The sequence below is a fragment of the Natrix helvetica genome (genome assembly GCF_964273705.1).
Source record: "Natrix helvetica genome assembly, chromosome: 2".
Classification (NCBI taxonomy): Eukaryota; Metazoa; Chordata; class Lepidosauria; order Squamata; family Natricidae; genus Natrix; species Natrix helvetica.
In genome coordinates, this window is record NC_138552.1 from 30,767,928 (window position 1) to 30,783,806 (window position 15,879).

The 15,879-nt window shown below is 35.0% G+C and overlaps 2 protein-coding genes across 4 annotated transcripts in view; both read left to right on the forward strand.

The window, feature by feature from the left end:
* Positions 1-15,474, forward strand: part of IPO11 (importin 11) — an 83,811-nt gene extending 68,337 nt beyond the window's left edge. For all 3 annotated transcript variants that reach the window (XM_081944134.1, XM_081944133.1, XM_081944135.1), the window contains exons 28-30: positions 7,647-7,742; positions 8,077-8,161; positions 14,366-15,474. In XM_081944134.1, coding sequence (XP_081800260.1) covers positions 7,647-7,742; positions 8,077-8,161; positions 14,366-14,530 — 346 coding nt within the window. In that variant the 3' untranslated portion in view covers positions 14,531-15,474. The remainder of the gene's footprint in view (positions 1-7,646; positions 7,743-8,076; positions 8,162-14,365) is intronic.
* LRRC70 (leucine rich repeat containing 70) lies at positions 1,478-7,638 on the forward strand. Its single transcript, XM_081944136.1, has 2 exons — positions 1,478-3,144; positions 3,776-7,638. The coding sequence occupies exon 2, from the start codon at positions 3,787-3,789 to the stop codon at positions 5,644-5,646; it is 1,860 nt and encodes a 619-aa protein (XP_081800262.1). The 5' UTR covers positions 1,478-3,144; positions 3,776-3,786; the 3' UTR covers positions 5,647-7,638.
* Positions 15,475-15,879: the final 405 nt, after the last annotated feature.

Genomic DNA, 15,879 nt, shown 5'->3' on the forward strand with positions numbered 1-15,879 from the left:
CATTAATAGAAAGTTACGTGGAAAGGAAAAGTGTGGAAGAAAAAGGTGCACAAGCAGTAGGGATGATCGCAGCCTGGAGAGGATTGTTAGGAAAAGGCCATTTAAAAGTATTGGGGACTTTCACAAGGAGTGGACAGACTGAAGTCAGTGCATTAAGAGCCACCACATATAGACGGATCCTGGACATGGGCTATTCGTCTTGTCAAGCCGTTCCTGAACAACAAACAATGTCAGAAGCGTCTTACCTGGGCTAAAGAAAAACAGACCTGGTCCAAAGTCCTCTTTTCTGATGACAGCAACTTTTGCATCTCATTTGGAAACCAAGGACCCAGAATATGGAGGAAGAATGGAGAGGCACACACTGCAAGATGCTTGAAGTCCAGTGTGAAGTTTCCACAGTCTGTTGCTTTGGGGAGCCATGTCATCTTCTGGTGTTGGTCTGTGCTTCATTAAGTCCAAGGTCAACGCAGCCGTCTACCAGGAGATTTTGGAGCACTTCATGCTTCCTTCCGCAGACTAGCTTTATGGGGATGCTGACTTCATTTTCCAGCAGGACTTGGCACCTGCCCACACTGCCAAAAGCACCAAAACCTGGTTCAATGACTGTGGGATTACTGTGCTTGATTGGCCAGCAAACTCGCCTGACCTGAACCCCATAGAGAATCTATGGGCCATTGCCAAGAGAAAGATGAGAGACATGAGACCGAACAATGCAGAAGAGCTGAAGGCCGCTATTGAAGCATCCTGGTCTTCCATAGCACCTCAGCAGTGCCACGCCGCATTGAGGCAGTAATTGCTGCAAAAGGGGCCAAAACCAAGTACTGAGTACATATGCATGCTTATACTTTTCAGAGGTCCGATATTATTCTATGTACAATCCTTGTTTTATTGATTGCGTGTAATATTCTAATTTTCTGAGATTGTGGATTTGGGGTTTTCATGAGCTGTTCGCCATAATCATCACAATTATGACATCACGGTTTGAACTATCTTGCTTTGCATGTAATGAGTCTATCTCATATATTAGTTTCACTTTTTAAGTTGCATTACTGAAATAAGTGAACTTTTGCACGATATTCTAATTTTTTGAATTTCACCTGTACATGGCTGATATATTATTCGGCTATATTTTATTAAATATATTAGTACACCATTTGGTTCAGATTTTTTTTTCTTGTTTTCCTCCTCTAAACCTAGGTGCGTCTTATGGTCAGGTGCGTCTTTTAGTGCGAAAAATATGGTACATCCCCAACCAGAACATTTATATTTTCTGAATCCTAAAATCCTATTGCTGGAATTCCTATTTTGCCCATATTTAACTTTAGATTGTTCTTCCACATCTAGTACCGTTTCCAATTCTTTACTGCTTGGACCATTCAGAAATCCTGAATTTACACATCTCCCAATTACAGGAAAGGATTCTGATCAACATATTGGTGACATGTTCCTGATCTGGGAATGAGCATTCATATAGGGTAACACAAAGAAAAGAGAAGAAAAGCCTTGCTAGACTCCTTAGGAAAACTCCTAGGAGGTTTAATAGATGTATCTCAATACCTTTATTAATGGTGAAAAAGTGGAGTGGAAATATTTTAAAGTGGCACCTATTAATCAAATATTTTGATAAAACAGTATGATAAATTATATTAAACATGGTAGATATACCATTAAGATACCATGGTCAACAATACCCATACATCCAGGAATATCAGGAAGATTTTATTTTCCTTGTCTTTCTATAAGAAATAAGAATCTGTCAGAACAGCCACAGCCGTTTTTGTTCTATAACTAGATGGAAAAGCATCAAGAGCCTTTGGAAAGGTAACCATTATATTCCGTTTCAATGAAAATGAATTATTGGCATCGGGCATTTGTTAAAATTGTCCAACCAAAGATGATTTCTTAAGCAAGGACTTTGAAAGCACCTCCTTTCAGAAGGTGAAAGGATGACCACGCTTTAAGCCCAAAATCCAGCCTGAAGATGGCGAGTGAGACCTTGCCGAAACGTTGCCAAGACAATCTCAATCTTACACGGGAAAAGACCGAATACATTTGTCTTATTGTAGCACATCGTTTCCTCTTCAAAAGGAACTTTGAGAAATCAGTTGTCTTACCTATTCAGCAACATTTGTTAGGACTACTTCATATTCAAAAACAGCACCAGTCTGAGATTAGTACCGCTAATATTGTGGAGCTTTAATCAATTAACTTCTGAAGTTATTTGATTCTGTTGCTCTGGAGGAAACACATTAGGTGCAGCTTTGATAGTTTTCCTTTATAGTTATTTTGGCATTTTTTTCTTAGTGGAAAATTTTGTCTCCTTCTGAAGCAATGTAATTATTTTCTGGATGCCTTGGGGAGTGCTTTTTGCTCTGCCCCCATAAAGTGGACACTTATTTATTTTTACTTCATTCCCCCTTTTTTGAAAAAACAAATGCAGCAAGCGAAGTATAAGGAAAAGTGGAAAGCCTCTATAGTTTATAATGGCTCTATAGTTTATAATGTCATATTGGCTAAATAGAAGGTGTGCTGCCTGGCTCAAGGGAAGAAAAAGCAAAAACACAGACTTTTACAAAAAATCTGGTGGCAGTGAAGCAAAGCCAAGGGCATTATGTATGTGGCCACAGATCAGCAATTGATTCTTTTATAACTATCATTTTTGCTACCTATGGCCATTTTTTCTATGTGCATTCACGCATTCTGCATGGACCATAACATTTGTTTTAGTAATAGTTTGATTTGGGGGGGGGGGGGGGCTTTCTAAGTTTGAATACAGTGAAATATTTCTTTCTCTGCTTATAAGCAATTGCTTTCACCATTTGCAAACACCTTACATATTTAATTGCTCTTATATTTAGATTTGCTTCAACCTATTCAGTAGTTGGAGAAGAAAAATATATCAAGTTTAGTTTTAAAATAAGTTAGAGATTTTTTTTCCCATCAGCATTTCAGAACTGAAGATAAAATGACTTCCTGTCTCTCAGTTTCCTGTATCCATGGTAATTTGATTTCAGCCAGTCATTGTAGAGGAGCCGATGGGAAGAATAGTATTTCCTGTAGGAACAATTGCAGGACTGGTAGGCAAAGTGAGAAATTTCAACAGAAGGAAAACAGTTAACTGACAAAATGAGCTTCATATTCTGGGTGAGAATTTTAATATATTTTAAACATAGAATAGTAGAAATGTTGTTATGAAGGATGAGTCATTAAAGGTTGAAGAATATAATTTATAACCTAAAACATAACTTATCTGACAATTTTGTAAAAGAACTTTTACGTTCTGTTTAAATAATGCAAGCATTTAATTTTATCATTAACAATATTTAAATAGGGTAAATGTAAATTTAATTTAAACTATAAATGATGGAATAAAGTATAATAAATTTGGTAGTCCTTGACTTACAACAGTTCGTTTAGTAACTCTTCAAGTTAAAATAGCATTGAAAAAAGGGACTTCATTGTCCCAGGGTCATGTGATCACCTTTTGTGACTTTCTAACAAGCAAAGTCAATGGGAAAGTTCGATTCCCTTAACAACCAAGTTACTAACAATAACTGCAGTGATTCACATAACAAATGTGGCAAGAAAGGTCGTAAAATGGGACAAAACTCACTTAACAAATGGCTCACTTAGCAAGAGAAATTTAGGGTTCAATTGTGGTCGTAAATTGAGGGCTCCCTGTAGCACTTCTAAATAATTGTATGAGTAATAATGATAAAAATAATGAGCTATGAGAATTTTGAATAAGCATTTTTTAAACTTTTTTTCCTGATAGCGCAGTCAAAGATGTCTTGGAGAGTCAAAGCCTGGGATATGTATCAACTTCATCACTTTGAGTCATTTTGGCATATTTTTATTTGTCTTCTGCTGATGATAATCCAAAAGGATATATTTTGTTGTCCATCAGTTTGCCATCAGTGTATAGGCAGACAAGTTGACTGTCGTAATTCAAGTCTTTCTTTTATTCCAAACAATTTTTCACGGAATACTTTATTTCTGTACTTAAGTGGCAACAATATATCACACATAAATCCAAATGCACTGATAAGCCTCCAGCAGCTTGTTGTACTACACTTGGACAATTCTGGCATTGTATACGTATATCCAAATATCTTCGCTGAATTGAAAAAATTATGGTATCTACAGCTGAATAATAATTATATAAAATATTTGTATCCTGGAACATTTGAAGGACTTTCAAATCTTCACTCTTTATATCTTCAGAATAATGAAATTGACTTTGTTTCCGAAGGATTATTTGGTAACCTCACTTCCGTTCATTATCTAATGCTGCAAAACAATCACCTCAGGATCCTTAGTAGCCGCATTTTCTTTGGCATGATTAATCTTCGAATTCTGAACCTAGCAAATAATAAGATTTCACAAATATCAGACAGAGCATTCCAGCACCTTGATAATCTTACAGACTTGCGCCTTGAAGGAAATAATTTAACATGTGTGCCATCCACAGCATTTCTACTACTGAGGAAACTTCAAAAACTTTCATTGTCACGAAACCCTATTGGGTCAATTCCTCCTTTTGCATTTAAAGGACTTAGCAAGCTTGAATATCTATTTTTAAAAGGTGCAAAAATAAACACTATTAGTCCAAATGGATTTTCAGGTCTAGTCAATCTTAAAAAATTAGTTTTAAGTGATAATAAATTAGTAAACATCAATTCCCATACTTTCTCATTGTTGGATCATATGAAGTTTTTGCATCTTGACAGAAACAAAATAATTGATATTTCAGGTAATACTTTTGGAGGAATAGGATCATCTTTGAAAATACTTGATCTATCTTTCAATAATCTTACATTTTTACAGCCTATAGTACTCAAGCCTTTGATTTCTTTAACTCATTTACAGGCAAATTACAATCCTTGGGATTGTAGCTGCAAATTACAGAGATTGATGAATTGGCTAGCTGCTTTTTCTATCTCTGTGAAACTCCTTTGCCAAAGTCCTTCCAGTCTGCATGGAAGATATATGAATTATGCTAGCTTGCATTTGTTCAAAAATTGTTTCAACAGTACAAGCCTTGAAATTTTCAAGAACAGTAAATCTGCAGGAATCCAGCAGAGTGTTACTACTTCATTAATGGCACAGAATATGTACCTCACTAGGAATACAGTTCAAGAACAGTTGAACTTCAATGCAAATGCAGTTACATCATTGGTAAAAGCATCTTATACATCTGCTTATCAAAATCTCAATGAAGAAAAGTCTAGTAGGAAGTCAGAACAAATAGCAACACACAAGATACCTGCTCATTTTACCATGGAAGAAAATAAAGTATCAACTCAGGAACCTGTTTCTGTATCATTTAAAACATCACTAATTTGTTCACAGCAGGTAGAGAAACTAAAGCAGGCTTTTGACATTTTATTAATCTTTTTCATTTTGGCCTGTGCTATGATCTTCTTTTTGTTCTACAAACTTATTAAATTGAAACAGAAGTACAATGTGCAAAAGAACTCTGACAATGCAATAGAATACTATGGCTTTTATCAGGCTGGTAGTTATAATGTTACCGTATCTCAGAACCCGCTGGGAAGTTCTGAATTGAATCATGTTGAACTTTCTAAATCAACGGCCCTTGAAAACCAAGCACAGGTTATCTTATTTGAACATTCAGCACTGTAATACATTCATCATATTTTTTCTTTTCATGTGTATAGAAGGCAACAGTAGATGAGTTTTGTAAATGCAAGTTTAGCTACGGACGTTAGGCTGGGAGGTTGAAATGCAACTAATATTTTTTCAACCTGTACCTTTTGTTCTAATTTTAATATCTGCATTTTATTGATTGTAACTATGTTTTATCTATAATTACTCAATTTTAATTGATCTGTCTATAGCAATTATTAATCATTAATGTTATTTTATGTTTAGCATTCTGCATAAATTTTATATTAGATAGGTTTTTTTAACTGTTCATTACTATTGATAAATTCCTAGAAAGAATTTCTGTTATTTCATATTACCAGGTATTTTGGACACCATCATAAAGCTCTGCAATATTGGTTGGATAAGACAGCTTTTATTATGAAATTATTGCATAAAATTACATTATCTGGAATAATTAAACAGAATATTCACAAGAAAAAAAATATTCTGGTTTCAATCCTAATTTCCTTCTGATAGAAGTTCCAATGGAAGCACTTTGCATATTGGAGGTTTTTGTTTGTTTTTAATAGTCCATAGCACTTCTGCTAGAGAAGGCGGCAGCTGATTTTATCAACTTCCTCCCATGTAATTTTTGTTGCCCTGTGAAAAAGTTGGTGGAGGCCAAATTGTATAGGTATAGGGCATGTGGGCTCCTTGGTGCTCTCTGAGTTTGGTTGTTTTCTTGCAGACATTTTATTACTCAACTAAGTAACAACTTCAGTGCTAAAGGAGGGGGTGCTATTTGTTTGTATATGAGTGACTTGCCCTATCAGTGGTGTATGGTATCAGAACTGTAGAAAGCAGAAGGAATAAGAGAAAAGAGATTTAGTTTGAATTTCGGTTGCTTTCAAAGCATATCCTTCTTCGACTCAAAGAAGGAAAAAATTTAGATGTGGTACATGGAGTAATTACAATCTTCCAGGAACTCTACTTAAAAAAAACAGCAATATGTATACATCTACTAATGATGCAAAGCAAGCATTGTTTTTATATACTAGAGTGCCTTATGGCCCTATATACTGGTAGTTCTAGTTCAGAGGTGGTATTCAGCAGGTTCTGACCTGTTTTGGAGAACTGGTAGCAGAAACTTTGAGTAGTTCAGAGAACCGGTAAATACCACCTCTGACTGGCCCCACCTCCATCTATTCTCTGCCTCCCGTCTCAGCTGATTCGGAGGGAATGGGGATTTTGCAGTAACCTTCTTCTGGAATTGGATGGGAATGTAGATTTTACAGTATCCCCTGCCACGCTCACCAAACCATGCCCACAGAACCAGTAGCAAAAATGTTTGCATCCCACCACTGTTCTAGTTATGAATTTTTAGAAAATAACAATGATCCATGTTGCATTTCATTGATTTAAAAGTTTGTTCCTATTATTCCAAGAAGAAAAAAATAAGTTAAATTGGAAAGGGAAAGTACATCCAGGAGTCCTAGAGAGATGGTGAATAACTGCCTAATTCTGGTAAATGTCTGTTGTTGAATTACACTTATTTGAATTTTAATATTCCTGAGTATTATCCTGCTGTCAAAATGAAATATATATTTGAGGCTTACAAAGTCCTTAGCTTTATGGATTACATAGGGAAGAGTTGAGTAGGATCACTGGTTAAACAAAAAACATGTTATTAAACTTACGTATGCCAATGTGACTGGATTGTAAAGATAGATTGTACTACACTTGTGTAACAAGGAAATAATTGCAGTCTAACTTTTTTATACTTAGATTATAGTCTATTTAGCTAGCATGTGTGCTCACTTTATCTCTGAATTGCAACTATTTTCCATGTAGAAACTATATAATACTGATTGTTACACATTATTCCGAAACCAGGATATTCTTAGTTTTGGGATAAACATGAGCAATCAGCTAAGCATTAAACAAAGAAAAGAAAACTGAAAAGATATAGTAAAAGTAATGCTAAACTTACTTTCTATTTAACTAAACAATTTAAATAATTTCCATGTCTTTTCTAGTATTGTCCAAGATAAATTTTGTGGTATCATAAATATTTCAGTTGAAGGGTTGCATGATGTTATGACTGAAGATATAGAAACAAGAACATTCAAAGAGTAAGTATAACTTTACTTTGCATGTGCATACTGCAGTGAAGCTACCAGAATAAGTAACTTGTTTTAGCCTAGTTTGTCACTAGAGGGAGTAGATGCATTTTGATATTCTTCTTATTTGGAAATATTATAAATGTGATTATATATTACTCTTAGATTGGCTCATAAAGATAGATAATATTTTAAATGCATTTCCAAGATATTCATTTCAAGTTTTTATGCATACTTCATGCATACTTCTGTAGAAGCCTTTAGTTTTGAACAACACACATTTATACAATTCCTTAAAACCCTTTTTAGGATTATTGGAAGTCTAATATATTTGCATTTTTTTTAGTTGCATGTTGATGTCTAGTTTTGAAGAGCCAAAAGTGATAGAAGACGAAGAGCCACCCACAGAACAGGACAAAAGAAAAAAGATGGTACAGTCAAATTCTTAATTGTTTTAATTAATTTTCAACAGTTTGTAAGATAACTTTTTCTTCCTTCCAGATGTATAATTATTCTAAGAGAAACTGATGATAAAAGATTGAACCCCCCAGACATTGAATGTTTGAGATTGGGGGGGGGGGATATTAAAGGAGACAAAATAGTAATTGCACATTAAATATCAGTAAGAAAAATAATAATCCAGAGAAAAGTAATCTGTGGTTCAAAATTCAAAATCAAGTCAGTTTTTATTTCTGGCTTGTCATTGCCTTGAGAGCTAAGAGAAGTGACTGACCCAAGATCACTCACTTGGTCTTGTGGCTAAAATGAGATTAGAAATCAGAGTCTTCTGATTTCTAGTCTGTCTCTTAATCGCTACACTAAATTGACTCTTACATCTGTAGTAGTGTTGTGATAAAAGTGTTATAAGAAAATAAAAATAGGAAAATTCTATCTATCCCAAATCAGAGGCATATCTAAGTAGACAAATAATGTGCTGTTTCTGGTTCATCTCATTTTGACAATTCAAATGAGAAACAACCATACTATCATTTCATCTGAGAATGCTGGCTACTTAGTACTTTTTGGTACTAATAGAAAGAGATGTGCAAAATATTCTAAGGTTGAAGCTTTCCAATACAAAAAGTCCCTTTTCATTCTGACCACAGAATGGCTGATTTTCAACAGCAAAACACATTCAGTGAGGTCAAAATGGAACAGTTTGGAGTCAGAATGTTTTAGTCTTAAAATGTTTTGTACATACCTATGGATGTATGCCTGAGCATTCCAAATTTCTAAGTCTTAAAATTACTATAAGCTCTTCTGTTCAGCCATAAAGTCTTACTTTAGCAGAAAAGTAGTATACAAAGGAATAATCATCAATTGGAATCCATAGATTTAGGTCTAAGCTATTTGGTGATTTCCAGATGTTTTGGACTATTTCTGCCATGTCCCAGACTTACAAGTCTTAGTCAGTGTCAAGGTGTTTGAGAAATGTCATGTGAATCACCTGTGGAACACTATTTTACCTTAATTCTGAGGTGCCCTGTTAGTTTCTACTTCTGTCTCCATGACAAAAAAAATCTCTCCATATGATAAAGAAGGTTTTTTTCTCCCTAATTATTCAAAATGCTACTTAAAGCATTCTTCCTTATAGGACCTTATAGAAATCTGTGATCATACAATAATTGCCTCCAGGATTACAATCTAAAAATCATTAGACAGCAAAACATATGTGATGGTAAAAGGAAGATAAAAGCAAGCTCAGCACAGATACTGAGAATTCAATAATAACCAGCTGGGTTGGAAGCAGCTCAATAGATTAATGAAGAGGTGGTTGCTGGGTGCCAGTTGAAAGAGGGCCAAGATAGTTCTTGCAGAGACAGTGGTATTACTTTCTTCTCAGTTTACAAAAACTCAGGTATCCACTGTACTTCTTTCTTAGCATCATTATAAATGAGTGATTTTAGCTAAATCAGATCTTTAATTTGGGGCATTTTATATCTACCATTTTTTAAAATATATATATATATTATTAGCTTCTAATAAAATATTTAATATTCTGTAAAAAGTGATGGCTATTTAGAAATATTTTAGAGAAGCTGATAATTACAAAATAGCTGACAGTGAATAAATTAATCTGACAGAAAAAATGGCTTCTCATTGTTGCCTAAGGACATTTGATGCTATTAATAATTTGACAGTTAAACTGTACATAATGTGTTATCCCTTTATATGTCTTTGTTCAAATAACAGTACTATGGCAGGCAAACAGCACTGAATTGTTAAAGTAATTTGCAGGGAGAAAAGTGGAGAATTTAGCAAGCTGTACAGTAATTCTTCAATGCCCTTCAAGAATCATATTATCACAGAGTTCACTCTTACAACCTACTAGTGTAAATGGAGACATTAACAATATCCATTGACAGCAAGATGAACATAATTCCGTTTTTTTCATCCATAAAGGTTCATGGTAGAAAAGTTCAAAGATTGCTTACTATTTCAATACACCAATACTAATTTGAGAATGTGAGGGTATAAACCAATATATCTGAAGGCACTGATTTAAGTGGGAATGTAGAGTGAGGTAAAAAGCTCGAAATTAAAAACATTCTTTGAATAGGAAAGTTCCAATATATGAAATTAAAAGAAACTGTACTTTCCTCCGAAGGATTATTCTTGTTATGATACAATGTTTCATTATATAGTTTCATTTAAATATATATTACTCTTCTTATTGGCAATATAGTGATTTCACTTATGTATTATTCAGTGCTCTTTTAGTCTCAGACAAATATAGAATGCACTAATACATTTTGGTTTTCAATCCTGCTGTAAATCTTGAGATAGACACTAGATTTAAGTAATTCTGAATCACTGTTAATGTCCAAACAGGTATATATGAACTTTTTAACCTGAACTTTAACTTAAGGATGTTTGTTTGTTTTGGTGCCTTTAAGTCAGTGTTAATTCCTAGTGACTACTTGAACAAGTCCTGCAACTTTCTTGTAAAATTTCAGAGGTGATTTGCCATTGTCTCCTTCCTAGGCTGAAAGACTGATTGACCCAAGATCACATAGCTGGCTTTGTGCCTAAGGCTGGATTAGAAATTGTGGCCTACTGGTTTCTAGCCTGGTTTCTAACCTGATTCCTACCAGTCTTACCAAAAGGACCAGGAAAGGCCACATTAAGATCTTGCATGTGTGACAGTCCCACTTTCGGTTTTACATCCTGAGAAATTAGAAAGGGTATCTTCTAAGCCTCTTGCCCCTATTCAACTGTGGACTACGTTGGCTCTTACTCAAACATTCTCTAGGCAGGCTGTCTCCCAAGTCATTCCCACATGCCATTACAGTGCCTTAGCCACTTGAGACCGCAAATTATTTTTTCCTTCTTTTGGAATTATTTTGTGTTGTGCCAATACTAAATTTCGGGAATGAAATTGGAAGAGGAATGTTTTTGCAAAGAAGACTTTTCTTTCACTATTTTAAGCTCAGGAATTGGATATATAAAATACACAGGTAGTCCTTGACTTACGACCAGTTACTTAGCAGTTGTTCAAAGTTACAATGGATTTCCCTGGCAGTACTTATGACCAGATTCCTAAGTTCCAATGACTGGGGCCTTCTGGCTGCATATTGGGAGCTCAGCAACTAGTCCACATTTATGTCATGTGACCACATTTTATAACATTTTGCCAAAAAACAGCATTTACTTCCACTTCTCAACAAAATTGCCCAATAGTGACCATTGGTTACCTTAACAGTCACACGTTCACTTAATGACTGCCGCAAAAAAACCTGTAAAATCAGATTAGGTCACCTGACTGATCTGTTTAATGACCTGTAATGAACAGGCTAAGATGAAGACTACGTATACTTAGCCACTATATAGAGATTCTTTTTGTAGGAGTAAATTGCTGCTTTCATTTTTTCATATCATCCTGAGCTGTATATAATTTTATTTTATTTATTATATACTTTTGTTAAAGATACAACTTTAAAACTTAACATTAGGGCTTACAATATTATTGTCAGCAACTCTGTCTATTTTTAATTTTCAATTTCAGTTCTTTGTTCATACTGCAAATTTCACCATAAATTTCTCAGAAAAAGTTTGCAGTAGACTATGGGGGTGAGGTATTGCCTGGTTTGGTTTTGGTTTTTGCTTTGGTTAAACACGACTTTCTGATAACTGTGGAGCAGTATGTTTTTGCTCATTTCTCATAGAAAATTGGATATATAGCTGAGGTCTTGATGTTATTAGCAAATAAGTTGCCTACTTATATGTTGACAAAAAAGAGTAATTACAGAGAGGGGGCCACTCTTTTACTGACAAATTATATTTATGAAGATCCAAATTTAGAAATATAGTAAGCAATGTTCCCTCTAATTTTTTTTCAGTGTGAGCGGAAAAGTATAGTGTTTGAGCAGCACATTTTCATGTCTGAGCATCTGAATTTTTTTCATAGATGTCACCCGACAACGAAATCAGTGTTATTTGAAACTCAATTCTACCATGTAAATATACATTAAGTAAAGAAATCTCCCTATACAGGTAGTCCTCAATCTACGGCCCTAATTGAGCCCAAAGTTTCTATTGCTAAGTGAGACATTTGTTCAGTGAGTTTTGCCCCATTTTACAACCTTTCTTGCTACATACAGTTAAGTGAATCACTGCAATTAAATCAGTAACCTGGTTGTTAAGTCAATCTGACTTTCCTCCTGACTTTGCTTGGCAGAAGGTTGCAAAAGGAGACCCCAGGACACTGCAACCATCAAAAATATGAGGCAGTTGCAAAAGATCCAAATTTTGATCATGTGGCCATGGGGATGCTGCAAGGATCATAAGTGTGAAGAACAGCCCTAAGTCACTTTTTTCAGTGCTGATGTGACTTTAGTCATTAAGTGAACTGTTGTAAGTTGAGGACTACTTGTATTCAAGTTCAATGGATGACTTTCTATGGGAAAAGGATCAAAACTTCCCTCTATCCACATTTTCCATACTATGAATTACTTTATATGCTTCATACTTTCCCCCTTACTATCCAATAGTCTGCAGTGATATTAGCAAGTTATGAATAAATTACCAATTGATGTAGATTAGCAATTGGGGCACATAAAGAAACAAAAAAAGAGGGGAGAGGAGGGAGGGGGAGGAAGGAAGGAAGGGAGACACACACACACACAAACAAACACACACACACATAGACAGAGAGACAAAAAAGGAAAGAGAAGAAAGAGAAAAAGAAAGGTGAGAGGAGGGAGGGAGGATAAGAAAAAGAGGCAGAAAAAAGAAAGAGAGAGAAAGGGAAGGAAGAAGGAAGGAAGGAAAGAAAAAAGGAGAAGGAATAGAGGCCAAAAAAGCAAACAAGGAAAAGTAGGAAAAACTTTCACTGGAAAACACTATTTTTCCATCAGCGCAAAACTTTCCTAAACAAGGTTAATTTTCCGGATTTTGAGTTTCTGGTCTAGGCGGACCAAGAAGCCTCTGTTTTCTTTTTCTTTTCGAGCAATCAAATCAAATAAAATCCAGCTCGACTCCCCCTTCCTGTGGAAAAAACCTCGAGCCCCAATGCTCCGAACGCAGAGGCTGGATTCAGACATGTGCCCACCTGCCGTGGGCTTCCATTTGCTTGCGTGGCGAGCTCCTCCCACACACCCGCATCTCAGAAGCAGAGCCAACAGCGGGGAGCCCAGCCATGGGGACTTAGCCGACAAACTGCGACGGAAGCATGCTCCGCACGTCCCGCGGAGAGTTTGCTGTTGCCGCTGCTCCCCCCCCTCAATAACTTTGATCCAGGAGGGAATGGCCTCCCTGTCAATCAGCCACGCACCGGCGGAGGGAGCCCAATCATAACCCTAGGCAGCCACATTTCTATTGGCCAAAGGCCCGCCTTCCTCTGGGTGTGTCCAGGCACTATAATATCCCGGCCCAGCTGATAGAAGCCTCCTAGCCGCCTGCAGCTTAAAGTCCATCATGCTAAAGATCCCTGCGCGGCAGTTGGAAACTGCTGCGCTGTGTTTTGTTGCCACCTGCGCATCCGCGCACCCGCGCAGCTTAGAGGGAACATAGATAGTAAGTTAAATTGTCATTCATCATATCACTATAGAGAAGAATGATAACCTGGATATGAACATTTTCAGTTTGCTATCTAGATATACTTGTTCATGGGCTAAATAAAAATATCATTTTCTTCCTTTACAGTTTTGTTGTGTTTTTAAAACAGATTAAGAATGGATTACTCTTTGAGGACTGCTGCCTCAAAGGGCACAAGATTTCTATAACTTATTCTTTTAATAGCATTTCTAAGAAGGGATTTTCTATAAAACATATAGTATCATAAAGCTTACAGATAATGTTATATTTACCTTTTGTATGTGAGTAAAACATCTCAAATGTTTATCAGTCTGTTGAGCTGTTAACATCTCCCTTGAACAACTAAAGACAAAAACACAGATATGAAGTTCACAGCACATAATTATGTTATACAATAGGCACTGAAGCTAAGTATATTCATTTCAATTGATGAAGTAGTAGAAATTTTCATTTCAAGGATTCAACTGGTAGACTATGTTTTCAATGTAAGCAGTACAGGAAACAAAAGCCCTTTTCACTGCCATTAAGATTAGAAGACTGATTATTACAGGTTTGCCTGTTTTGTTAAATTATATATTTTTCTTATCTTTATCCTGCAGCTTGCACTAAAGGATCCAGTACACTCTGTGTCACTACAGCAATTTGTATATGAGAAACTAAAAGCACAGCAGGAATTGCTGGGAGAACAAAGCTTTCAAGCTCTTATGGAAACTGTAGATACAGAAATAGTTGCTCAACTACAAGACTTCTTACAAGGATTCTGAATAAATGGAGACAAAATCTGTATCTTCAAAATAAAGGCAAAATGAGCAGCTTTCCATCTCATTACAAAATCAACTTAAATAGATAGTTTCTATTAGAAATTAAGAGATGGCTCACTTTTTTAAAAATTGAAATCCAGTTGAGATAATATATGCTATTTCTGATAGTTTTACTGTCGTTTTTCCTACATACTATAAACTATAATTGAAAAACTTGCAAAAGCAGATTCTATATAAAAAATAGGTTTTTAATTTACCATTTGTGGAATGATAACTCAGAATCATGAATTCTTCTCAATAATAATAATAATATTTACACATATTTTTCTGTAAGGATATTAGCTTGCTTAGGTTGCCTTATACTATTGCTAACTATTAAAACTGCAATAAAATGTTAGATTTTAAATTAAATTTTGCAGTAGGAAAGGATGTCAAACATACATATGCTCCACCAAGCAATTCAGCTGTATAAATAGTGGAAAGTATTATTATGATTTCCTCTATGGGGAGTTGAATACTAGTCTTTTGCATGAAAAAAAAAATTTTTTTTAAAGAAGTAATGAAGTCATTCTACTGTTTTAAAATTATTTTGCTGAACCATTTACAAGAAATTAATTTGGTTTGGTTTGGTTTGATTTTAGATCCAAGAATTGTTTTGACCAATTATTTTTTCCCTTGATAACCCAATTGATCTCTGATCTCTTGCAGGATAAATTTACAATGTTATTTGAATAGAATTTTTATTGTATAAAGATGTTCTCCTCATAGGGTTAAGAATAGTGAACCCTGTACTATTTTTATGTCTTTCTGAATTACTGTAGGATAATTGTAAGGCTAAAATATTAAAATTTTCAGAAGAGAACATAAAGATTACAGGTCAAGGAGGCTGGTTGAAAAAGATTTTGAGTTGAAATATTGTAAAAAATAAAACAAAAATGAATAAAATACGTAACGTCTCTCTCCATATGTTCCCTGTCCAATTTCACATTTTTCGCATGTCTCCTATTTTAAGGAGAGGCACTTCTTTGAATTTTTAGGTAAGGCTTCTTATGCCTGTCTAAATTTTGTTTCAGGGCCTTTTTAAAAGTACATTTGACAAAATACTAATAAGATTGTATAATACAATAATCATATGACTATAAGTAATTTAAGATTACCTATTGAAGAAGATCTGTAAACTGTAGGTTATTAAGTATACTAGAAAATAATATCTAGCATTTTCAAATTATAAAAAACATTTCAATTAAATTTTCCAGAAACAAATATCTTCTGATTCATTCTGTGTTCTTCTCTAAACACATAAAGGACATATCAGTAATTGAAAATCAATGCTTCATTTAATACATTTGTTG

What these genes read in the sequence shown, in the direction of transcription:
- LRRC70 (XM_081944136.1), top strand. Translation starts at nt 3,787, where the DNA reads ATGTCTTGGAGAGTCAAAGCCTGGGATATGTATCAACTTCATCACTTT.